Raw genomic sequence first — 20,668 nt, 5'->3', positions numbered from 1 at the left:
AAGTGTATTCATTATTTTCTCAACATGCTACATTCGAAGGTATTTAAAGTGATAAATCAACACCGCATTGAGAGAGAAAGTTAGCATTTGTTATCTTCTCAAATTGCAATATGCACCATGAAATTAATGATAATTGAAAAAAAAAAAAAAAAAAAAAAAAAAAAAAAAACCCTATAAATTACATTTAATGATGGAAGAAGTATTGCATAAAACAGGGGCCAACATCCTCTAGGAAAAAGGACATGTAAAGGTATTGTAATTTCAACCTAAACAATAATGGAACAAAATCGAGGCTTAATTAGCCATTACTTATAGTTCATAGTCTCTTCTAATAATCTTTTTCTGTCGTTCTGAACTCAATTCTGTAGTGGTTAATGCTGGTTACGACTTGAAGCGATTATTGGTTTAAACTTTCTTCTTTTTATTTGATTTGAAACCATCGTCTTTACTTCGCTTTTTACTGTGATCTTTTTCTTTCCTTTTCCCTTGCTTCTCTGCTTTCGTTTTATTCGATTTTACACTTACAACTCCACCAGAGGGAACCTTTCCACCACCACTTTGCAAAGCACCAGCAAAATCAAATTCCCCATCCACAATGGCATACTGTTGCAGCATCTCAACATCTAACAGCCCCTCATTATTCATTTTCATTTTCTCCTGTATTTCAATCCCAGAAACGAGTTGGTTTAAAAGATGAGGGAATGTGCGTGCGCGCGCACAGATGCATCAGAAAAAAGAAGCTTGAATCATACCTCAACTTGTTTTGCGGCTTCATGGAGATCATCATCCACTGAGATCTCATGGGGTTCCAGAGGAATCTGCATGTAAAGTTTTGTAATTGTAGCAAAAAATGTATCACTATTTCTATTTAAAAACTTGTAGCTTTGTAGTACAGTTATTAGATAGTTTCAAATTTTGAATTTAATCCTTCCTTTCCATAAGAGAACAAAGCAGGAATGATTTCCCAAGGATACTAAAATTTTACCTCTCTCATACGCGGCATGGTCGATTCTATCTCCTTGGATGCAATTCCATAAAGATACTTATGAAACTTTTTCATGACTTTGATAAAAAGTGACAGTATCTGTTGCCTCTCCAACTTCATTTGTCCCTGTACAAGTAATACAACGTCCAAAAATTGATATGTAACAGGTAACAATTAGATGCCCTCCCCCTAAAACTAGGGCACACAAGGAACAACTACACAATGCTCGCAAGTCGCAACCCTATAAAATTCGAGAGGCTGACGCATCGAATTTGAAAAGTGTATGTTATCTTAAATATATTGATAGGATGTCACGTTCTAAAGACAGTCCTCATTCAATATCAAAGTTATCTCTATAGGCAGCAAAAACTAATTACCTAAAAACAATGGACTACTCAAACTTACCAAGTAACTATAAGCTAATACTACAAACTAACTAGCTAAAATTAAAAACAACTCGACTGGTTTTGACAAAATAGTAGGCCCACGGCACGACTTAATAACTAGTATAAAAAAAACCAATCAACAGTTGACCAAAATCATACAGAATTAGAAGTTTAAGGCAAAAAATAAAGGATAAAAAATCAGACAATCCAAAAAGACAATATAATCGAACCTCAATATAAGTAATATTCCGCAACTGCAGTCCAGTGCAGAGCAAAACAGATGCCTGTGCATACGACAAAGTAACTGGAAGTTTCTCCATGAAATACAATTGAGCGAGTAATGGAACAAGATCTAGTATCTGTAAATCAAAGAAAGAGGAATATTAAATGCATGGTTTGGTATGCATAAATTGTGTAGCAAGTAAGAAATCTTAAGAAGTATCCACGGCATGATAAAGTTTAATAGGTAGATTGAGAAATTTCCACGGGGACGGAGTGAAGAGGATAAGGTGCGAAAAGAATATGAAAATCTTTACATCTGAAAATTTTTATTTTCAAATATGTCCATCTGAGTAAAGCAGCCATAAAACTCATTTAAATTTTAGAAGTATGTACAGCTTTCAATGCATAACTTCTGATATCGAACCTTTTCTGATAACATATGTATGGAGGTATGAAATTTGTTACTATTTTGGAATCCACACATACATTAACAAGAGAGAGATGGGGGATGGCAATCTTACCATGTGGAAATCAACAAGATTGTCTGCATAGGCTTCCAACCGCTTCATATCATGTTCCGACATAAAATATCTGATCGCATTTAAAAGTTCTACAATAGAACCCTCAGAAGGATCTACTTCCGTAAAGTTGATTTTTGGATCCAAGACACTAGGAGAATTTAAGTCAAATTATTAATTGGAAAAAAGAAAAGATGGAAAATTTTAAGTCAAATTTTCCCCGTGGGGTCAGGGCCCATGGGACTTCCCTCTAACATGGGGAAAAATTGGGGAGGAAATGGGAAAAGAAAAATTCCTATGAACTAAACGGGGATGGAGACAGGAAATCCATCCTCGTTCATTTTCATTATTATTTTTCAAAATTAATATATATATATATAGAGAGAGAGAGAGAGAGGTAGATAGATAGATACAAAGATATGTATATGTTCGAATGATATTAAATTTTTATGTATAGATAATGATATTATATGAATAATGTGACATTGTCTAAACCATTTTTAAACCCTTAATGCATGGTTAATTAAATAACTTAACGTGAAAATTTATTTTGTTTTGTTTTATTTAAGAGTTGAAGAAATTTTTCACAAGGAGTGAACCATTTAAAGGAAGATTGATAAGGAATGAACCATTTAAATGATGATTCATGGTGGAAAACCAACCAATCAACTATTTAATTGAAACTCTTTAAAAATCATTTCATTGATTTTTTTTCTAAAGAAAATTAAAGAGGAAATGCGGGAAACCTGAGCCCACAAATTTCCCATATGGAACCTCCGCCCAGTCCTTGCAAAATTAATAGGGAATTTTGAGGGGTTGAGGAATGAAATGGGGGGCAAGGACGGAGAAGTCCCATGGACATCTCTAGGCATATGTAGTAGGTGATAATTAAATATACTGACCTCATTGCTAGCTTATATTCCATTCCATGAAAACTAATACCACTCAAGAGTCTAATAAACCTTAACCTGAAATCTGTTTGGATCATAAACATATAATCAAATACCACAGATAGCACAGGGAAATAGCACTTCTAAATGTAAAAACCTCACCTTGGTAAAATGGACCAAAAAAGCCCCACTGTGCAGATTCATTAGCTTCAATTTCATCATTGTTCAAAGGCTTTAGGACCATGCATGTATGTTCGCCGGTCACAGTACTCTTGATCCATGAAAAGAGAAGGGAAAATATAAGCGCACCGAATTGTTTACAATCATCAAACAGCATAAAATCTAGAATCCAACTCAACTGGAATCTGGCCAATGTAGAAGGGGGCAAATTTATGTCTCCTCCAAAAGCGAAAAAGGTCCAATGTGAGTCCAAAAGAAACGCCAATATAATGAAGCTTTTCAGGTCGTCGTTCACGAAGAGATACCAGCAGGGGAGGAAGATTAGTTCTAGGCTTTATGCTTTCTTCCAATAATGAAACCTGCATGCACGATATTGGAGGTAAGGCTAAAACTATCGAAACCTAGATAAAAATAAAAAAGAAATACTATTGTAATAAAAACCTGCTGGCCTTCACAATGCCCATAATGAAATACATGGGTACTATTTTAGCATTTTCTCATAAAAATAAATGAGGTAATTGTTAACAATGACAGTCAATATGTTCCCACAACTTGCTAAATTTTTATCCCAACATGGACAAGAATGGAGACATAATTTATCAAAGTGAGAAGTCTTCCCAAGTGACATTTCGTTGACTTACCAATCAACCCAAAATAGAACTAGCCTATCCTCTGTATAAAAAGGGTCTTTCCTTTTTTCCATCCTTGCTTGAGGATTTTTTTTTGAATTATGATTCAATTGAAGAAAGATGTACAGGGCTTTTAGCACCTTCCGATCAGAATGTTGCTTTACCACCCTCCCCTTCATGAATACCCTTCAACAACCATTTTGTCTTCACTCCTTTCCATCCAATTCTAGGTTTATCAAGAAGAGTTATTCACTCGATATTCAACAAAGAGCCTTCCATCTCGTGGTGACGTCTCTAAGGATGATTCCAAAATAAGTTCGAGTAATGTGGAATCAGTCATTAAGCTACTATGAGATTTCAGTATGCCAATTGAAGTTCTTAAAGATTCTTTTTCTAAAGCTTTTGACCTATTATTTTGAAATTGTGACAAGAGGACTCATCCTCCTATTCTTTCATTCATGGCAACCAAATTTCATTGTTCATAGAAGCATGTGCTCTTGAGTTTTGTGAAATTTCTCCTTTAACTCAAGAAGAAAGTTGCATTAAGGTTTAGCTTTTCAAAGTTTTGTTTTGTCTTCTCCGAGTTATTTGGATTGACTTGCATGAGGTCTTTTGTTAATTTGCTAGCGATGATTCTTCCAAAGCTTCTTTTAATGAGCTAATGAGTTCTTGCAAAGTTTAGGAGTTTTTTGAGGTACCTTGTGAAGAAACGGCTTGAAGTTTGGGGAGTTTGATAGAATCAATATATTGGTATTATGAAGTTTTCTATTTATTTTGCATCAGGTTACTTTCCATGGATTTTAAAAGGTTTTTTTTCTTATGGTGATGACACCATCCTCTTTTCATCCAACGAGGAGAAAGACATTAACAATCTCATTGGTTTGGTTACATTCTTTGAGGAAGGATCTGGCCTCAACATTTACTGCCAAAAGCCTAAATTTTTGGGCATTAATTGTGATATCTGTTGGGATGAGATCACAGCAAAGAGATACAATTGCAAAGTGGGTAAATGACCAACTGATTACTTGGGACTTCCCCTTTTTGGCAAGTCTTCTACAATCTCCATTCTTGACAACACAACTCTCTCTAAAAGAGGTAGATTAACTCTTTTTAAAGGCCACGTTATCAGACCTACCCATTTATTACTTATCCCCCTATCAAATACCTACCAAAGTTACGTAATACATTGAGAAGCATTTTAGAAATTATTTATGGTGTCGAGACAGAAACAACAACTCTTCTCACCTATTGAGATGGAATATCCTTAAACCTTTGGAAGATGGTGGTCTTGGCAATATTAGGCATCAGAACATTTCTCTCCTTGCAAAATGGCATTGGCGTTTTTGGAATGAGAAGGGAGCTCTATGGTGGAAACTTATCAAAGTTAAATTTGGATCCCATTACTTTGATCTTATTTCCATGGACATCTTCTAGCAAGCCCCTGGTCTCTTATCATGAAACACAAGGACCTCATATAATAACACATCATGCAAAGTTGGCAATGATGCTTCCACAACTTTCTGGACCAATGTGTGGTTTGGCTCATCTCTAAAAAATGTTTATCCCCGATTGTTTGCCATTGCTGAAACTAAAAATGCTTCCATTGCTGAAGTATCAAACAACCAGCAGGAATCTTGGTCATTAGATTTTAGAAGGCACTGAAAAGATGATGAGATTGAGGAATGGCCAACCTCAATTACCATTTGCTGGGTATTCAACTTACTAGCCAGCCGGAGACTTGGTTCTGGAATTTGGAGGCCAATGGTTTTTTCACCTCAAGATCTCTGTTGTATAAACTTTCTCGCACAGACACATCCACTGATGATGACATTTTCAAAAAGCTCTGGAAGTTACCTTGCCCAAAGAGGATTAAATTCCTATTGTGGGAGATTTATCATTCTTTCCTTGATAAAATGGATCGGCTGCAAGTTAGGTGTCCATGGATCAAGCTCTCTCCACGTTGGTGTTATCTCTGTCAACAAAACAGTGAATCTTTGCCTCGCATTTTTTTCCCATTGCCCTTTTGCACTGTCCATATAAGCCAACATCTTGAGCAACTTCAATTGGAAATTGGTTACTCCTCAAGTAACTAGGAACTGGATTAGATAGATTTTTCGAACACACATTCAAAGAACACAAGGCTGTAATGTGGTTTAGCATCATATGTGCAGTTTTATCAAAGATATGGGTGGAAAGAAATGATCGGATCTGCAACAATTGCTCAAAAATCAGCAAACGACATCCTTGAATCATCCATTCTTAATACTATGTTTTGGTATAAACAACTACTGCCCCTTAAAGATCATAGCCTATGTTTTATTGTTGCTAATTGGAAACTGATTTTGTAGCCCACTGAATGGGCTCTTCTGAATATCCTTTGGATTATTTCATTCATCAATGAAATCATTTCTTATTAAGAAAAAAAAGGTTTTTTATGGTAGATGGTCAGTACTCAGTCTTCTTTGGAAGATTTGAAGTAGCTTATCAGTTTTCAGTGTTTAGGGGAGGCCTTATCCATAGTTTCCTTTCATCATTCACTTACAGACTCTCTAAGTACTTCAATCGAAAATTTTGGAAAATTTCTTTCTTCTTTAAATGTCTATATATTTTCACGGTTAAACTATATATGGTTGTATTTGTTGTTTGTATTTTTTCTTTCTCAATCCCTTTGAGAGTGAAACTTTTGAACTTTTATATCCCTTTTGATTATATCACTAAGAAGTTGTTTCTTTTAAATTTTTAATATATATATATATATAGATGGAGAAAAATAATTAGTGATTCTTTTATGAGTAGTAACCAGGTCTACTCAACTTTGGCCGATCAAATCATCTAAACAAGCAATGGCCCAATCAAGATGGAGGAATCCAAAGGGTAGTGCATAGAAATTCTTGAATAGCCAAAACTCTGAGTAAATTTCTGATTATTATCGGGATCAGGGTTTAATGCTAGAATAAACAAGTCACCTTCCCGACATTAATCTAGAGCATCAAGGAGAGAGCTCAAACTGCGAAGGAACATATTGAAAGCTTCCTGAAGAATTTAAATAGAGCCTACATAATTCATTGTAGCATTTTCCATGAGAAAATGTTAGGATACCACTTAACAAGGAAATACTCAAGAACACAAGAATGGGTTCAAGAACTATGGAAATATGTGAAAATGTATTAAAATATGTTATAATCTCATAACGGAAGTAACAAAGTAACCCCTGGCCTTTCGAGATGGCGAGTCTCTCCCATAATTCCCAAACTAGGAAATCCCACTAAATTCTTCACACTTTTCTCCAACTCTTCCCACTAACTATTTACTAATATGCCTAACTATTTACTAATATGCCCTAACTAATAACCATCCTAATATTCTACTAATTATCCCAACAAATTCCCTCCCTCCCTCCCTCCCTCCCTCCCTCCCTCCAAACTAGGAAATCCCACTAAATTCTTCACACTTTTCTCCAACTCTTCCCCTTCTATTTATAGTAAAAGTACCTAACCAACTTACTAACTATTTACTAATATGCCCTAACTAATAACCATCCTAATGTTCTAATTATCCCAACAAGTTCTAACCTCCCTCCCTAACCAATAACCTCCCTCCCTCCCTGTAGCTCCATATTCCCTTAGTTTTCCTCTCCGACCACTGTAGCTCGGCCTCGTCTGAATCAACCAACACCTCTGACCGATTCAGTCCAGCTTACTCTTTGCCATCCCAGCACATGAGCAGCCAACGTGTTCTTTCTCTCTTGTGGCCAGCCATCCTTTGCTTCTTTGAGCAAAAGCCTCTCCTTCACCCGAGTCTTCATCTTCAGCCACACAAACAATCGTTGTTGTCCCTTCTGGATGGTTTCAGAGCTGTCGATCTCCAATTTTCCCATCACTTTTTCATGAAACTTGCCTCGACGCCTTCCCCACAACTCTATCTCCAACCACGTTGTTGTTCGCCATTTCTTCTTCCGCTTGTCTCCACGTTTTCCCACCGGTATTTTTCGCCTCTCCAATTTTTCGACCTTCGATGAGTTCTTTCTCCACTTTCTTCGATCCATTCTCACGGATATATTTCTCTGTCCTCGTTCCTTATCCGATTTCCTCTTCATCTTCCTCGTTTGGTTTCCACCTCTAGATGAACTACTACCCAGCGCCCATGACTTTTTCGGGACAGATACATCGGCAATCTTCAAACAACTATTGGTCTTGATTTCACTCACAAAATCGACATTCTCTTCCCTTTTTTGCTCTTCTTTCAGATTTTGTTGCAATTTGCCTTCGTCGGAGCTTTTTGGTACACTCTTTTTTTCTCCCTCCTCAATTTTTGTAAATGTCTGTGAAGGATCTTCCTCAATTGAGATTTATTTTGTAAACTCATTGGAGGTTTCAAATTCGATTTCAGTCACCAGCATTTCCTGCTTATCATCCCTTGAAGGTATGCTCCTTTGAATTTCAACATTCAATTGTTTCATACGTTGAAGTAGGGACTGCAACATTTCTTTGATCTCAACTTCGCCTCCATCGAGATCATCCAACCTATCTTTCATTGTTTTTTGAACCATTTTCTTTTCTTTTCTTCGGTTTTCTTGCAACTTCTCCTCCTAAATTTCTCTTTCAATTCTTTCCTGCTTGCAATCTGCAATCCATTTCTGCATTTGCTCCCATGTCCATGGAGTTTCTCCTCTCTCCGCCGCCTCACAATTGTGATCAATAGTCCATGTACGCACTCGCTCCCATGTCCATCGTTCTTCTTCCCCCATTGCCAAACAAAAACAATACTGAACAACTCTGATACCAATTTGTTAGGATACCACCTAACAAGGAAATACTCAAGAACACAAGAACGGATTCAAGAACAATTAAATATGGAAATATATGAAAATGTATTGAAATGTGCTATAATCTCATAAGGGAAGTAACAAGGTAACTCTTAGCCTTTCGAGAGGGCTAGTCTCTCCCAAATTCCCAAACTAGGAAACCCCACTAAATTCTTTACACCTTTCTCCAACCCCTCCCCTTCTATTTATAGTAAAAATACCTTACCAACTTACTAACTATTTACTAATATGTCCTAACTAATAACCATCCTAATATTCTACTCATTATCCCAACAAATTCCTAACTAGGGTCTTACAGAAAACTTGCTCTATATTAATACTTGATGCCATTACTATCTCTATTAAATTGCTTCATCCGAAGAATTTTCTCTAAAATAGACATGGCCCTAAGGAATGGTAGGTTAATACTAAACCACGTTAAAAACTCTGTCCAGTCTTCTCTCCGATGATTTAGTTTATAACTCTAGGTTTTATTATTACCTTGACAAATTAGAAGCTCCAATGTCTAATTAAATACATAAACATGCAAAAAATTAAATGATAATAACAGTAACATGCGCGTGCACACATACAGACACACAAAAGAAAAAGAAGGAAAAAAAAAGCTCATAACTTTTAGTTAATATACTTGGAAACGAGAGTATTTATAATTATGTAACCTTTTCTGCAGCTTCGGTAACTCTAACATGAGCCTGAACATCCTCATCTGGTATTTCAACTTCAGTAATAGAAGCAAACTGACCTTCAAAGTACCTGATATACAGTGCGCAACGGAAAAGAGGGAAAATAAGTACGGACCTCTTAAAAATGAGTGGTGCCTTCTTAATATCGTGAACTATAGCATAGTTTGGTAGTTCGGTATTTTCTTGAGGATTCTTGAATAGATGCTGGCAGGCTGAATTATTTTCCTAGTCTGATATGTTTTATAAGAGATTAATAAGAAACGTTAGATCTATCGTGTCTTCTTTTTCTTTTCTTTTATTTTTTATTTAAAAAAATCAAAAATTTATTCAGACAAATGGAGGTACAAAAAAATGCATATAAAACAAACAAAAACAGAACAAAATTTAAAGTAAGGGCTTCGATTTTTCAGCGTGATTTAATAATCAAGCATAAAAGAGTGAAGCAACGCGTCCTCTGATAAATACTTCTTTTTTCCTTTTTAAGGTAACAAACAAACTATTCGTGAAGAAGTGAAAATGATCGTCCTTCCAAGCATCAAACCAAGTGACATGTCTCAGTTGCAGTTTAGAAGATGATAGTTGAATATGGAAGTTTAGGAGTGGGTGTTCTTTAAACAGCAGGCTGGATGCTACCCATATTCTCCCTTTCCACTTCATTGGGGCCTTTTCAGTCAGTTCCTTGTTTTGTTGCTTCTCTAAATAGACACCGCAGGCCTTTTAAGATGATTTCTAGATAAAAGCTTCTTACAAAGTATTAGGTTTTTCAACTCTATTTTCCTTCAGGCTGAGGGACATGATTCGAAGAAGAAATCACCCTCCTTTCTGTAAATTGTCCAACAAGTGTGTTTTTTGTTCTCAGGATGCAAAATTTACTTGATGCTTAATCATTTGGAATTTTCCGATGACAATTTTTCTAAATAATGTCTCTTGGTGTAGATGTTATGTTCCTTTCAACTCTTATAGTTTATCTTTTTTCACCCCAAATTAGAAGACCTTCCAAGTAACTTCTTTGGCTTGGGTTCCTTTTCAATGTCTTTTCCACTATTTTATAATTTCATGCCATCAAATTTATTGTAGATAAATCGCCATGGATTCTGGATCTTTATATTTTCATTGTTTTTCCCGCTCATGAACCATTCTAGATTCAAAAAAAAGAAATGTTCAAGATTAGTCCCAGCTGCTGATCTGCATAGGAATCGAGATTCTAAAATAGAACTTTGCTCAAAGTACTTCCATACCTGGTCAAAAGTTCTACTGCTTGTGATCCATATCCAAGCTACAACAATGGAAATTGCACAATTAGAAAAGCTTACACAACTTGGATGAGCATACTTGTACAATATAGGCAGTGCATTACCCTCATGGCACTTGGATGTGTTGCTATCCGTACTATTCGAGCACCAGAAAGACTGGGAAAATTTGCTTCCCGAAACTGTTCACAAAATTTCCATGGTATTTGGTCCCCAAACGGCTGATGACCAGCACTCAAGCTTTTCATAGCAGATTTACGTGAGATCTGTCCTTCAAGGCAAACCTAGATGATTGAAATAATTAAGAAATTGTAAACATAGGGAAATTATCCAGATTTTAGTTATTTGATATAAGGCGAGCATAAATCTTGGACGACCAAAATCCTAAAGAAGAAAGACAGTATCCTCTCCCACCTGCGATCTTTCATGAGATTGATTGGAATTAAAATAAATAACCGAGAACGATATGGGGTTGCACTTTTCTAGTGGATTCTACAAGGTAGTTGTTTCTTATCAACAAAAAAAAAATGATCAGGCAGATATCAACCTGAATGACGCACAAAATATCTGGAAGTTGATTACTTGTCTCATCAACAGGGCCTGCATTTCCACTGTCAGCAAAAACCAGCTGGTCACAAGCAGGTTAATACATGAAAATGCAAGACATACCAAGCAATACAAATAAATGGTGTGCTGGGGCATCTGCCATAAGTTGCAAGTCGTTGGGAGAGTTTTTGTAGTGAGAAGCAACATAAAGGGCCATCATTCGCTGCAAATATCAGAGTACCAGAAAATATGAAGGCACATGTAACACAGGAACCCGAGTTTCCAACTAACATATCCAACCATGAAATATTGATTGTATTATTCGACACCAAATTACCTGCAAAAACAGCTCACTATCTCTGTGGTAAGAAAAGAGTGTGTCTCGATTTACATAGTAGAGATCACATTCACCTGGTGGAGGCAATCTGTTCACAAAGAACAAGACGAAAAATAATTATATTTCTACCATCTAAATGAAATGGGAGGTAAAAGTTTTAACCTGAATTTTTCCCCACTTTTCTATTCTCCCTTTGTACAGGTCCATTTGGAAGGCAACTTAACCTGTTAATAGGCGGGATTGAACTGGTCACATCCAAACAAAGCAACGAATGGAGCCATAGCTCAATAGGATCCCCAGAAGCGTATCGAATGGCTTCACTCAGTTCTATCTTTTTGAATGAACGACCTACATTCAAATTTGCGTGTGAAATTAGCAGATAAGTCAAAATTGGGATGAAGGGTTTGTCCTTAAAGTTCCTGGCTATAGGAAAAGAACATATTCTTCCTCGAGAAATCCAGGAAAATCATGGAAGTCATTTCTACAGCCTATATGGTCAAGTGAAGATAGAAACCACCATAAAATTTCCCTTAACAGAAACGTTAGTGAGAATTTATCTCATCACGAGTTCTAAGTAACAGAAATTGCTATCATAAAGTATAGTATTTACTATTTTCTATCGGAAGCAGTACAATCTGATCAAATTGAAATTTACATGTTATATGGTAAAGCTAGCCAAACAAGGGAGACTAACTTTATCAATAAACCAAAAAATGAAAATACAAATAGGGAGCCTAGCCTCAACATTTATATTATGGGCAAGGTTAAGGGACCTCTGGAAAAATATTACAACTAAACCAATGTGATAGATCCTCAATCAAGAAGGTTTATGTACGAAGGAGAAATAGGCAAAGGAGAGGGCAAAATAGGCAAAATGATGTAATTAATAATGAATGAGGGAAGTTCTTATGTAAGAGAGAGAATTGTGTGATTGTGTGGGGACCACGGGATCTTTCTTTTATTGGAGTTTTTTCTTCTTTAAGTAAGAGTAGGGAGGCAGGTATCTTTATCTTTTTGCCTAGTGAAATTTTAGCACATTGAGCAAATTGAGAGGGACGGAGTCCTCCTAAATCTTCTTTGGCTTTTGCCAAAATAGTGAATATTTAATCTTGAGATCCTATCACAATGACTAACCTACTATGGTCAAATATAAGTTACTAAATCTAATTATTTAAATTAAAATGAGTACCCCTTTCAGCCCCCCATAAATTTAGATTATTGGTAGCTTCTAAAAGGCCATTGAAATGCACAATCCCAAAGCTTCCATGGCAATGTGGAGGGTTTGATTTCACATAGTGCAAAAATGAAACTTACCCAGCCTATGCTCAATCCTTAAGTGCTAGATGATAGACATTATTCACAAAAATGTTCCCAAGGAACTTGAAAGACTTGAATCATTAAACACCAAGGAAAACAAATTACCAAGGTCCAGTCAGCCCACATAAATTTAGATTATTGGTAGCTCCTTAAAGGCCATCAAAATATACAACACGAAAACTGCCATGGGAAGGTTTCTTTTTAAAAAAAAATATATATATATATCAATGGGAGGGTTTAGTTTCACATGGTGCAAGTTGAAGCTTTTGGTATCCCAGGTCTGCTGGTAACCCAGCCCATGCTCAACCCTGGAGTGCTAGATGACAAGCATTATATTAGGGTCCCTCCTAATAAGAGTAAACTCAAGAACAATTCCCTTGCATTTCAAGAAGCGTCCTTGGGTAAGGTTGTCTTCATCCAGCCACTCTTCGAACTCTACCAGATAACTTTCGGACGAGACTTTCTTTCTTTGTTTTGATGGTTGCGAGCATTTTTTCTTTTTTTTTTCTATCTCTTTGCAGAGATTCAGTGAGCTTTTTGTTGCAATGCTCTCTCTATACCTTTGGACCTCTAACAGTGCTTCATTCGATCAATCACAATTCATTTCTAAAATTGATGTTTCAGGATGAACGGCTCTTCATTTCTAAAATTGATGTTTCAGGATGAACGGTTCTAATACCAATTTGTTAGGATCCCTCCTAACAAGAAATGAACCAGATAATCCCTTGCCTTTCGAGAGGGTCAGACTCTCCAAATTCTCTAATTAAGAAATCTCCCTAAATTCTTCACACTTCCCTCCAACCCCTCTCCTTTTATTTGTAACTAAAATTCCTAACAAACTTCATATCTAATTATTCATATGTCCCTTCTAATCACCCTATTAATATTCCACTAATTATCCTAATATTTTCCTAACTAGCGGCCTTACACATTATTCTCAAAAAGGTTACCAAGGAACTTCGAAGACTTGAATCATTAAACACAAATTATCAAGTTGCTATTAGTCACAAAGTGAATAAAATCAAGACATGAAAATAATTCAAATCATTTTTCAATCACATGAAGGGGTATTTTAGGGTCAACAAGATAGAACTGGCGTAAGTTGCATGCTACAGCGGAATCCATCAAGCTGGTATGAAAAACAACAAGTTTAGTTCCAAATTACCAGAGAGAGAGCCCTCCACGCTCTTATTAGACACTTGGCTTTGCTCCTCCAACTGCTGCAAAAGCTTTAATGATAATGATCGACCAGTACCCTCATACCTTTAGGTGTTGCAAAAGAAGAAAGATATTACTAATCACTTCAAGATCAAAAGAAACTAGAGAAATTAAGCATTTAAAATGCCTGTGACGGTTCTTTCTAAAATAATATGCAACGAGAAACTCAAAGAGGAATAAGGATAACTAAGCAAATTACAAATGAGTTATGCCTGGAAACGAAGTAATACCCATTCACAGTAGATGAAAGGAAGACCAGGTAAGGACCAAGTAAAGATTTAACAACTGGCAACGGTATGGCTGCTGCTTCATCAACAACCAACAGCTCAACCTGAGAAAGCTTTTCATGCTCCTGTGGCTGTATATACTGCACAACAATGAGAATACAAAAAGGAAAGTGATCAGAGTCTATGGTGTTATCTCAATAAGAAACAAGATATATTGTTCTTTATTTCTTGTTACCTAAATTGAAAACTTGCCTTAATAATTGGATAAACATGTTCAGTAAGCAAAATGTCAAAAGAAAAGGTCAGAGAATCTATCAAACCTGAATTGTTTGTCTGTGTTGTTTATAGATATTAATGCGCACTGTTGCTTTCTTGAATTCAGGGTTGGTACTCTTCACCACATCAAAGTCTATATGTTCCTGTAAACATGTGTAATCTTCACAAGCTTAAATAACTAGTATAACATAGATCCAACATAGGTCATGGGAGGAAGAGATGACAGGCGCAATTGTCTTTTCCAGTGTATACTCTCAACCACAGGAATCAGAAATATCAATTTTTAAATAAGATATTAACTAAAAGAGAATGCAATGATACCGCCAACCTCTATATAATTGCTAATAGCCCAAGAAAATTGAAGCCATAGGCAATAGCCTTCCAAAGGTTTTTATTAGGCCCTTCGGCAGCAGGGCCACATTACATAATCTTAAGCTATCAATCCCTAGGCCCCCACTCCAACCAACTTAACTACTACCTCCCACTTAACCAGCACAAGCAACCAGCTTAAAAATTGTATAATTCTAAAACATGAACCCATGAATGGAACGAAAAAGAAATCAGCCTCATATATATTCAATTGAAACCCCTTGAAAGTAATTTAGTGTAATAATATTTTTCATCAAATTCATAAGTGATATTAGAAGGCATGCACATACAAACGAAACAGTAAATAATCTTACCTTATAATCAACTGCATTCAGACCCTTGCAAACAAAATCGAACAATGTTTTCAGATTCTCAGGACTAGGTGCAGTAACAAAAATATTGGAGTACCTTCAAAATAAATACTCTTGTCAAAATACAAAATAGCTCTTACATTTAAAATTGTATTCTGGTAAATAAATTTAAAAAAATGCTACCCGGCAGCAACAGCCCCAGCCACTGCTAATCCTAAAGAAGCTGATTTGCCCCGACCACGACCAGCGAGCAATGCAACTGTACATCGAAGTGTCTTGTCCAAAATTGCATCCAGAAATGTTACAACAGCCCTTCCCTATAACATATTAAACAAAAATATTCCCAGTCTAAGTCGTGAGTGAAAAATACCGGCAGATTAACTATAGACTAAACTGTAATTTGTAGCAAAGATTATCTAAACCTGGTCCAGCGTACAACACTTCTTTATAAGAGGACCAACAGGGAACTCATCACTTAGCTGTTCTTTCAGATTCTTAAGGTCCCATTCTCCTTCAGGAAGCCCCTCTGAGTCCTTTATAATGGAGGGAAAATTATATTGTTAGATAAATAAGAATTACAAATAAGAAAAGGTGAATAGAACTTCAGAGGGGAAAATTATTTCTTTTCTTTTCTCAAAGAAACAAGAGCAAGCTCACTAATATGGGATGTGTAAACAATTGTGAAGGAATTATAAGAGATGTAGAAAAAAGAACCAAATTTGGATTAGTTATGCACATCCAAGGGAACAAAGGTGAGAACTCTTCTCATAGTTTCCATTTTGATAGTGCCTCATTTGATGTGCAGAAGGGCATGACAAGTTCTTCTCAATAAGTCCACTTAATGCATTTGTCCATTCTAATTGGGTGCGTATATGCTATTCAATTGCATGTTTTAAATAATTATCATAGGTCAAGGCTATTTTGGCATGCATCCTTCAAAAATAATTTTCAGTTGCATCATAAGCAAGACTGGTATTTAACTTCTTTATTGGCACCTAACACCCTCATTTTAAAAATAAAACATCTCAATACCTTCAGAATCTTTATCATTTTTACAGGTGTACACATTAATATTATAATTCTGAAATTATAAAATATATGCAATTTCTTTCTTAAAAAATAAACTTTATCAAGCTACTCTTAGAAAATGAGCTTGATATTGAACCCCTTTGTAAAAATACAGTCCCAATGGCAATAAGCAAATCAATTAAGAAACTCTATTCTTAGCTTTATAACGTTATTTAAAGCAATCCCACACATCTCCTATTTTCCTTTCACAATACATGCAGCTTCTCGTTTCAGTTTTACCCAAGCTCTCTCTTATTGTCAACTTCTGTCTCCCTCTACTGCCACAATTTTGAGCTTCCAGATCATTAAGCTCCTTTAAATATTAAATATGAACTTCTCATTCAAAAAGGATGAAGAACTAAAATGCACAGAAGCAATCCCCAAATATGGATGGACGGACAATATATATAACCAAGTAAATTCCTACTGGTCCTCCACTGGTATTTCTAACACATTAGGACATTTATTATGAACAATTATATTAACACCATATCCAGGTAACTTCATGTTTTGCAAAAAGAATAAAAATAAAAATAAATAAATAAATAAATATCACGTGATAGAAAATTTGTTCACACTGCTTTGCAATCTATAGATGCTGAAATATACCTCTTTCACTGGAACTGGAGTAATTGACCTTATATGGGAAGAAATGGGTAGTACATTCATCTCATCATCCATTAAAACGCATGCTTTGCATGATGCAAGTGACAATAAAAAGCGTTCATTAAAGCGACCAGCTGCCTCCAAATGGGATTCAGTTCGATACCTTTCATGAACATCCTGGCATCAACCCTTATGAGCTCTTTTGAAATAATAAAGCACTATGAAGGGTAAAATGAAAACAATATCATGGTCTGGCATCCAACAAAATGGAAACACTTATATCATAAAATAATAATTAACATCCTAGTCGAAAAGTAAGATCAAACTTCAGACACAGAAAAAAGATGTCAACATCGGAAGCAAAGGGTACATAACTCTCTACTAAGACATATTAGTTGGATGTTCATAAAAGTTCTCTACTAAACCTAAGGAGTCCCTAAGAAATCTACAGCGTTTCAAAAAGAAACCATCATGTCAAGACAGGAAAGCTATTACCCATAAAGCACAAACACTTCGGTATCATTAACAGGACCAGGTACTGTACATGTCGGAAACTCTAACTCCTATTTGACAATTAAATTAGAGCATTAAACTTCTCAAAAGAAGTCTATTTCATTTTAATCTTTTTAGCACATGGATGTAAAACAATTTGTAAAAGAAAAACTGTAAGAATGTTTGTAAGGTCCTTGGTTTTTAAGAATGAAAGCAACAGACATATGTTCGAGGGCTTAGAGAGGGCTTACAAAGTTTCTCTGTCCTTATCATTTGGTTGCATCAGACTGAGGGCTTAAAGAGAGCTTACAAAGTTTTTCTGTTTTTATCATTTTGGTTGCATCAAGTGAATTTAATCAATAGGAACTTTTTTCCCCTTTTATATTAACAACTGTTCTATAATGGACAGTCTTCATGCAAGTCTTGTGTTTCAGGGATGGGATGCCTTGTCCATTTGCCCTTTAGGCTGTTCTCTGGTTTTTGAGGAATTAAGTGCTTTGTTGTTTCTTGATGAAAAAAAGCAAAATAACGGTTCCATGAGGACCTTTTAGCAACTACTCTGAAATTGGACAACGATTTTGAAGATTCCCCATCCACCTAAATATCGATAAATTACTTCACTTTCAGTCAAAGCTTCTTAGTATCAGTCCTTGTATTCATTTGAATATGTCTTTGTTTTGGGATGCATTGTCCCTTTAGGTTGTTCTCCAGTTTTTGGGAAATTAAGTGCTTTGTCGTTTCTTTAGGAAAAAAACAAAATAATGGTTCCAAGAGGATCTTTTAGCAACTACTCTGAAATTGGGAAACGATTTTGAAGATTTTCCATCCACCTAAATATCTATAAACAACTTCACTTTCAGTCGAAGCTTCTTAGAATATGTCCTTGTATTCATTTGAAACATGAGAAAATTTTGAATATGGTCCACAGATCCCTTAACCAATACATCGTTATAATTTTCTCATCAATGTGGTTAAAGCCCTTAACTTGGAAAATCATACACTTACCCAAAGGAGAGTTAGTCGCACCCAAAAATGATAAAATACATGAGTTGGTTCAGTTTGATCACACATTAGCATATTTCTACACAATTCTTACCCAAGAGATTGTCTAAAGGCTTTTGGCACTTCTCGTTAAAACCATCTAATTATCAACCGCGGGACTAGAAAAATAAAATAAAATAAAATGTTCCTCAAATTATCATTTGGCCCATTTATACATATCGCCAATGAATATTCTTTCCTTTTTTTTTTTCCTTTAAATCCAGATATTTATTAATATGGGATGGTAGGAGTGTAGTGTAGTGATCTGAATAAGAATCTCTCCAAATCCTAGTTATGCTGTAGTGATTAAAATATACAATTGTTCCTATTTCAGTTGATTTCATTCATTTCTAATCAACAAATGCAAGCATATATCTGTGTGTGTGAGAAAGAAAGAATACAAGGGTATAAAATATATTACTGCAAATGAATGCATATGCTTCCGCTGAAAAAAAAAACTAAACATTTGTAAAATTATAGAAACCGCATACCATGACCATGGTGTAAAGACTGGTCAACGAGGATAAGGAACGTAGCAGCAAGACTATTAATCCACCACCTTCCACTGTTTCTATGGTTCTTGCAAGCAGATTGGGGGTTAGAGCTTCAAAGTCCTAATACCAGCAAATGATGATTATAGAAAGATATTGATGATTTTTAAACAGTCGATAAATAACCAAGAGAAAAGCTGCATAATGATAATAAAATAAAAAATAAAAGAACATTTGTGGAGTATGCGTATCTACCTGAAGTATACACATTCCGAATGTATTACCAAGAATCCTTTCTGAATCCTTGTACAAACAATACGTTATTCCTCCAGTTTCGAGGAAAAGAGAAAAAGGATCAACCTTCTCGGGATCCAAAAGCCCCCTCTGCATCAACTTTTTAACTTGCTTTGCACGTTTTTTTCTGTGACTGTCAGAGATAATATAGACCCAATCAAACATCAAACAGATGCTCATCAGAAACATTTCGAACTAACAATAACTACAAGAACAAAGTACAACTCTAAGCAACACAGCCTTTGTCAATATCAAGAGAAGATCTGATGTTAATTAGAACAATTTAGGAGAGAAAAAAAACTAAAAACGGTTAGTTAATAGAAAGCCAAAAAGTCTGAAAGTTCTACCATTCAAGAACTAACCTGCTGAGTTCAAGTTTATCTCTATAGCACCAGAGCACATTTGGCCTGGATTTGATCGTCGCCTTACTTAACATGTAGTGGAGATTTACTATCTGTAAAAGCCGATTGAAAAACAAACAACTTATGCTATCACTTCCCTCGAGTGGAATTTTGTACCGGAAATATATTGGATAAAGACCAAATAAACCGCCCAACACCATCAAGGAAAAATACCCAGCAAAAAATTATAGCTCAAAAAAAAAAAAATGTTAACCTTTCACTGGAGAGGAAGAGGAGTACCTGATCCCGGGACTTGTCTCCGATGATGACAAACATGGAACGGTGCCTTGATTTGACACCATTTTCGATGAGAGTTCTGATACGCTCGTCTACTTTCTTCCTCATTCTTTGATTTCTCTATCTTCGTAGTATTGTTGAGAGAGTTGTTGCCGTAGTTTCCTGCTCTGAACTTCCCGGTGGAGCTTAACACAGCAGTGTTGAGGAGAGCTTATCTGAGTTCCGAAGGGTTTTTCAAAGGTTTAAGCTCGAATGTTTATATATTGACCCAGAATTTGATAGAAGGTGTGTGCTGTGCGCGTGCAGTTTCTTTAGGTTTTTGTATGAAGGTTTTTCTTTTTATCTCTCTACAATTTGATGGTATTAAGCTTGTGTTAAAAGAATTTTTAGACTCTATTTAATTGTTTGATTCATTAATTTTTTTCAACCTAAATAATTCTTATTAAATGAACTCAATGCATTCCTCAAACATTCATATTTGATTATTTAAATTTATATCTTAAAAAGAAGTAAGATATTAATATGAAAAAAATATATTTAATTATTTTCATATATTGAATCAAGATTTAAACATAATTTCAATTTATATAATGATTTTTTCTTTCTAAAGTGTCAAAAACTAGTTTTAAGAGTTATTGGAGAATAAGTTGTACAAAAAAAAAAATTAAATAAATATATGCATATATGATTGTATTCAGATTGGTTTGAACTATTTTAGGTAAATCCATGAACCAACTCCCCACAATAAAATTTTAATTTCTTTGAACTCACTCAATCCAAACTGCATAGGTTGGATTTGGTTAATCGACTTTTTCAAGTTTTTTTAACACCCCTAATAGAAGATTCGAACCACAAATTCCTTGATTTTT

General features: G+C 35.5%; 1 protein-coding gene across 1 annotated transcript; it reads right to left on the bottom strand.

Moving 5' to 3' along the window:
- Positions 1 to 160: 160 nt before the first annotated feature.
- On the bottom strand, positions 161 to 20,170 carry LOC120072719 (GNAT acetyltransferase (DUF699)). Its single transcript, XM_039025190.2, has 26 exons — positions 19,803 to 20,170; positions 19,524 to 19,615; positions 19,123 to 19,294; positions 18,868 to 18,990; positions 16,847 to 17,020; positions 15,592 to 15,702; positions 15,353 to 15,486; positions 15,173 to 15,266; positions 14,534 to 14,632; positions 14,217 to 14,353; positions 13,934 to 14,031; positions 11,676 to 11,799; positions 11,452 to 11,539; positions 11,238 to 11,337; positions 11,116 to 11,168; positions 10,676 to 10,852; positions 10,557 to 10,594; positions 9,295 to 9,388; positions 3,361 to 3,540; positions 3,164 to 3,272; positions 3,014 to 3,086; positions 2,115 to 2,262; positions 1,602 to 1,730; positions 986 to 1,111; positions 753 to 818; positions 161 to 657 (listed from the first exon to the last, which is right to left on the bottom strand). The coding sequence occupies exons 1-26, from the start codon at positions 19,905 to 19,907 to the stop codon at positions 406 to 408; spliced, it is 3,096 nt and encodes a 1,031-aa protein (XP_038881118.1). The 5' UTR covers positions 19,908 to 20,170; the 3' UTR covers positions 161 to 405.
- Between the last annotated feature and the right edge of the window lie 498 nt (positions 20,171 to 20,668).

Source organism: Benincasa hispida, chromosome 3 (assembly GCF_027475165.1).
Source record: "Benincasa hispida cultivar pf3 chromosome 3, pf3_genome.v1.1, whole genome shotgun sequence".
Lineage (NCBI taxonomy): Eukaryota > Viridiplantae > Streptophyta > Magnoliopsida > Cucurbitales > Cucurbitaceae > Benincasa > Benincasa hispida.
This window is presented reverse-complemented; position numbering and strand designations above follow the sequence as displayed.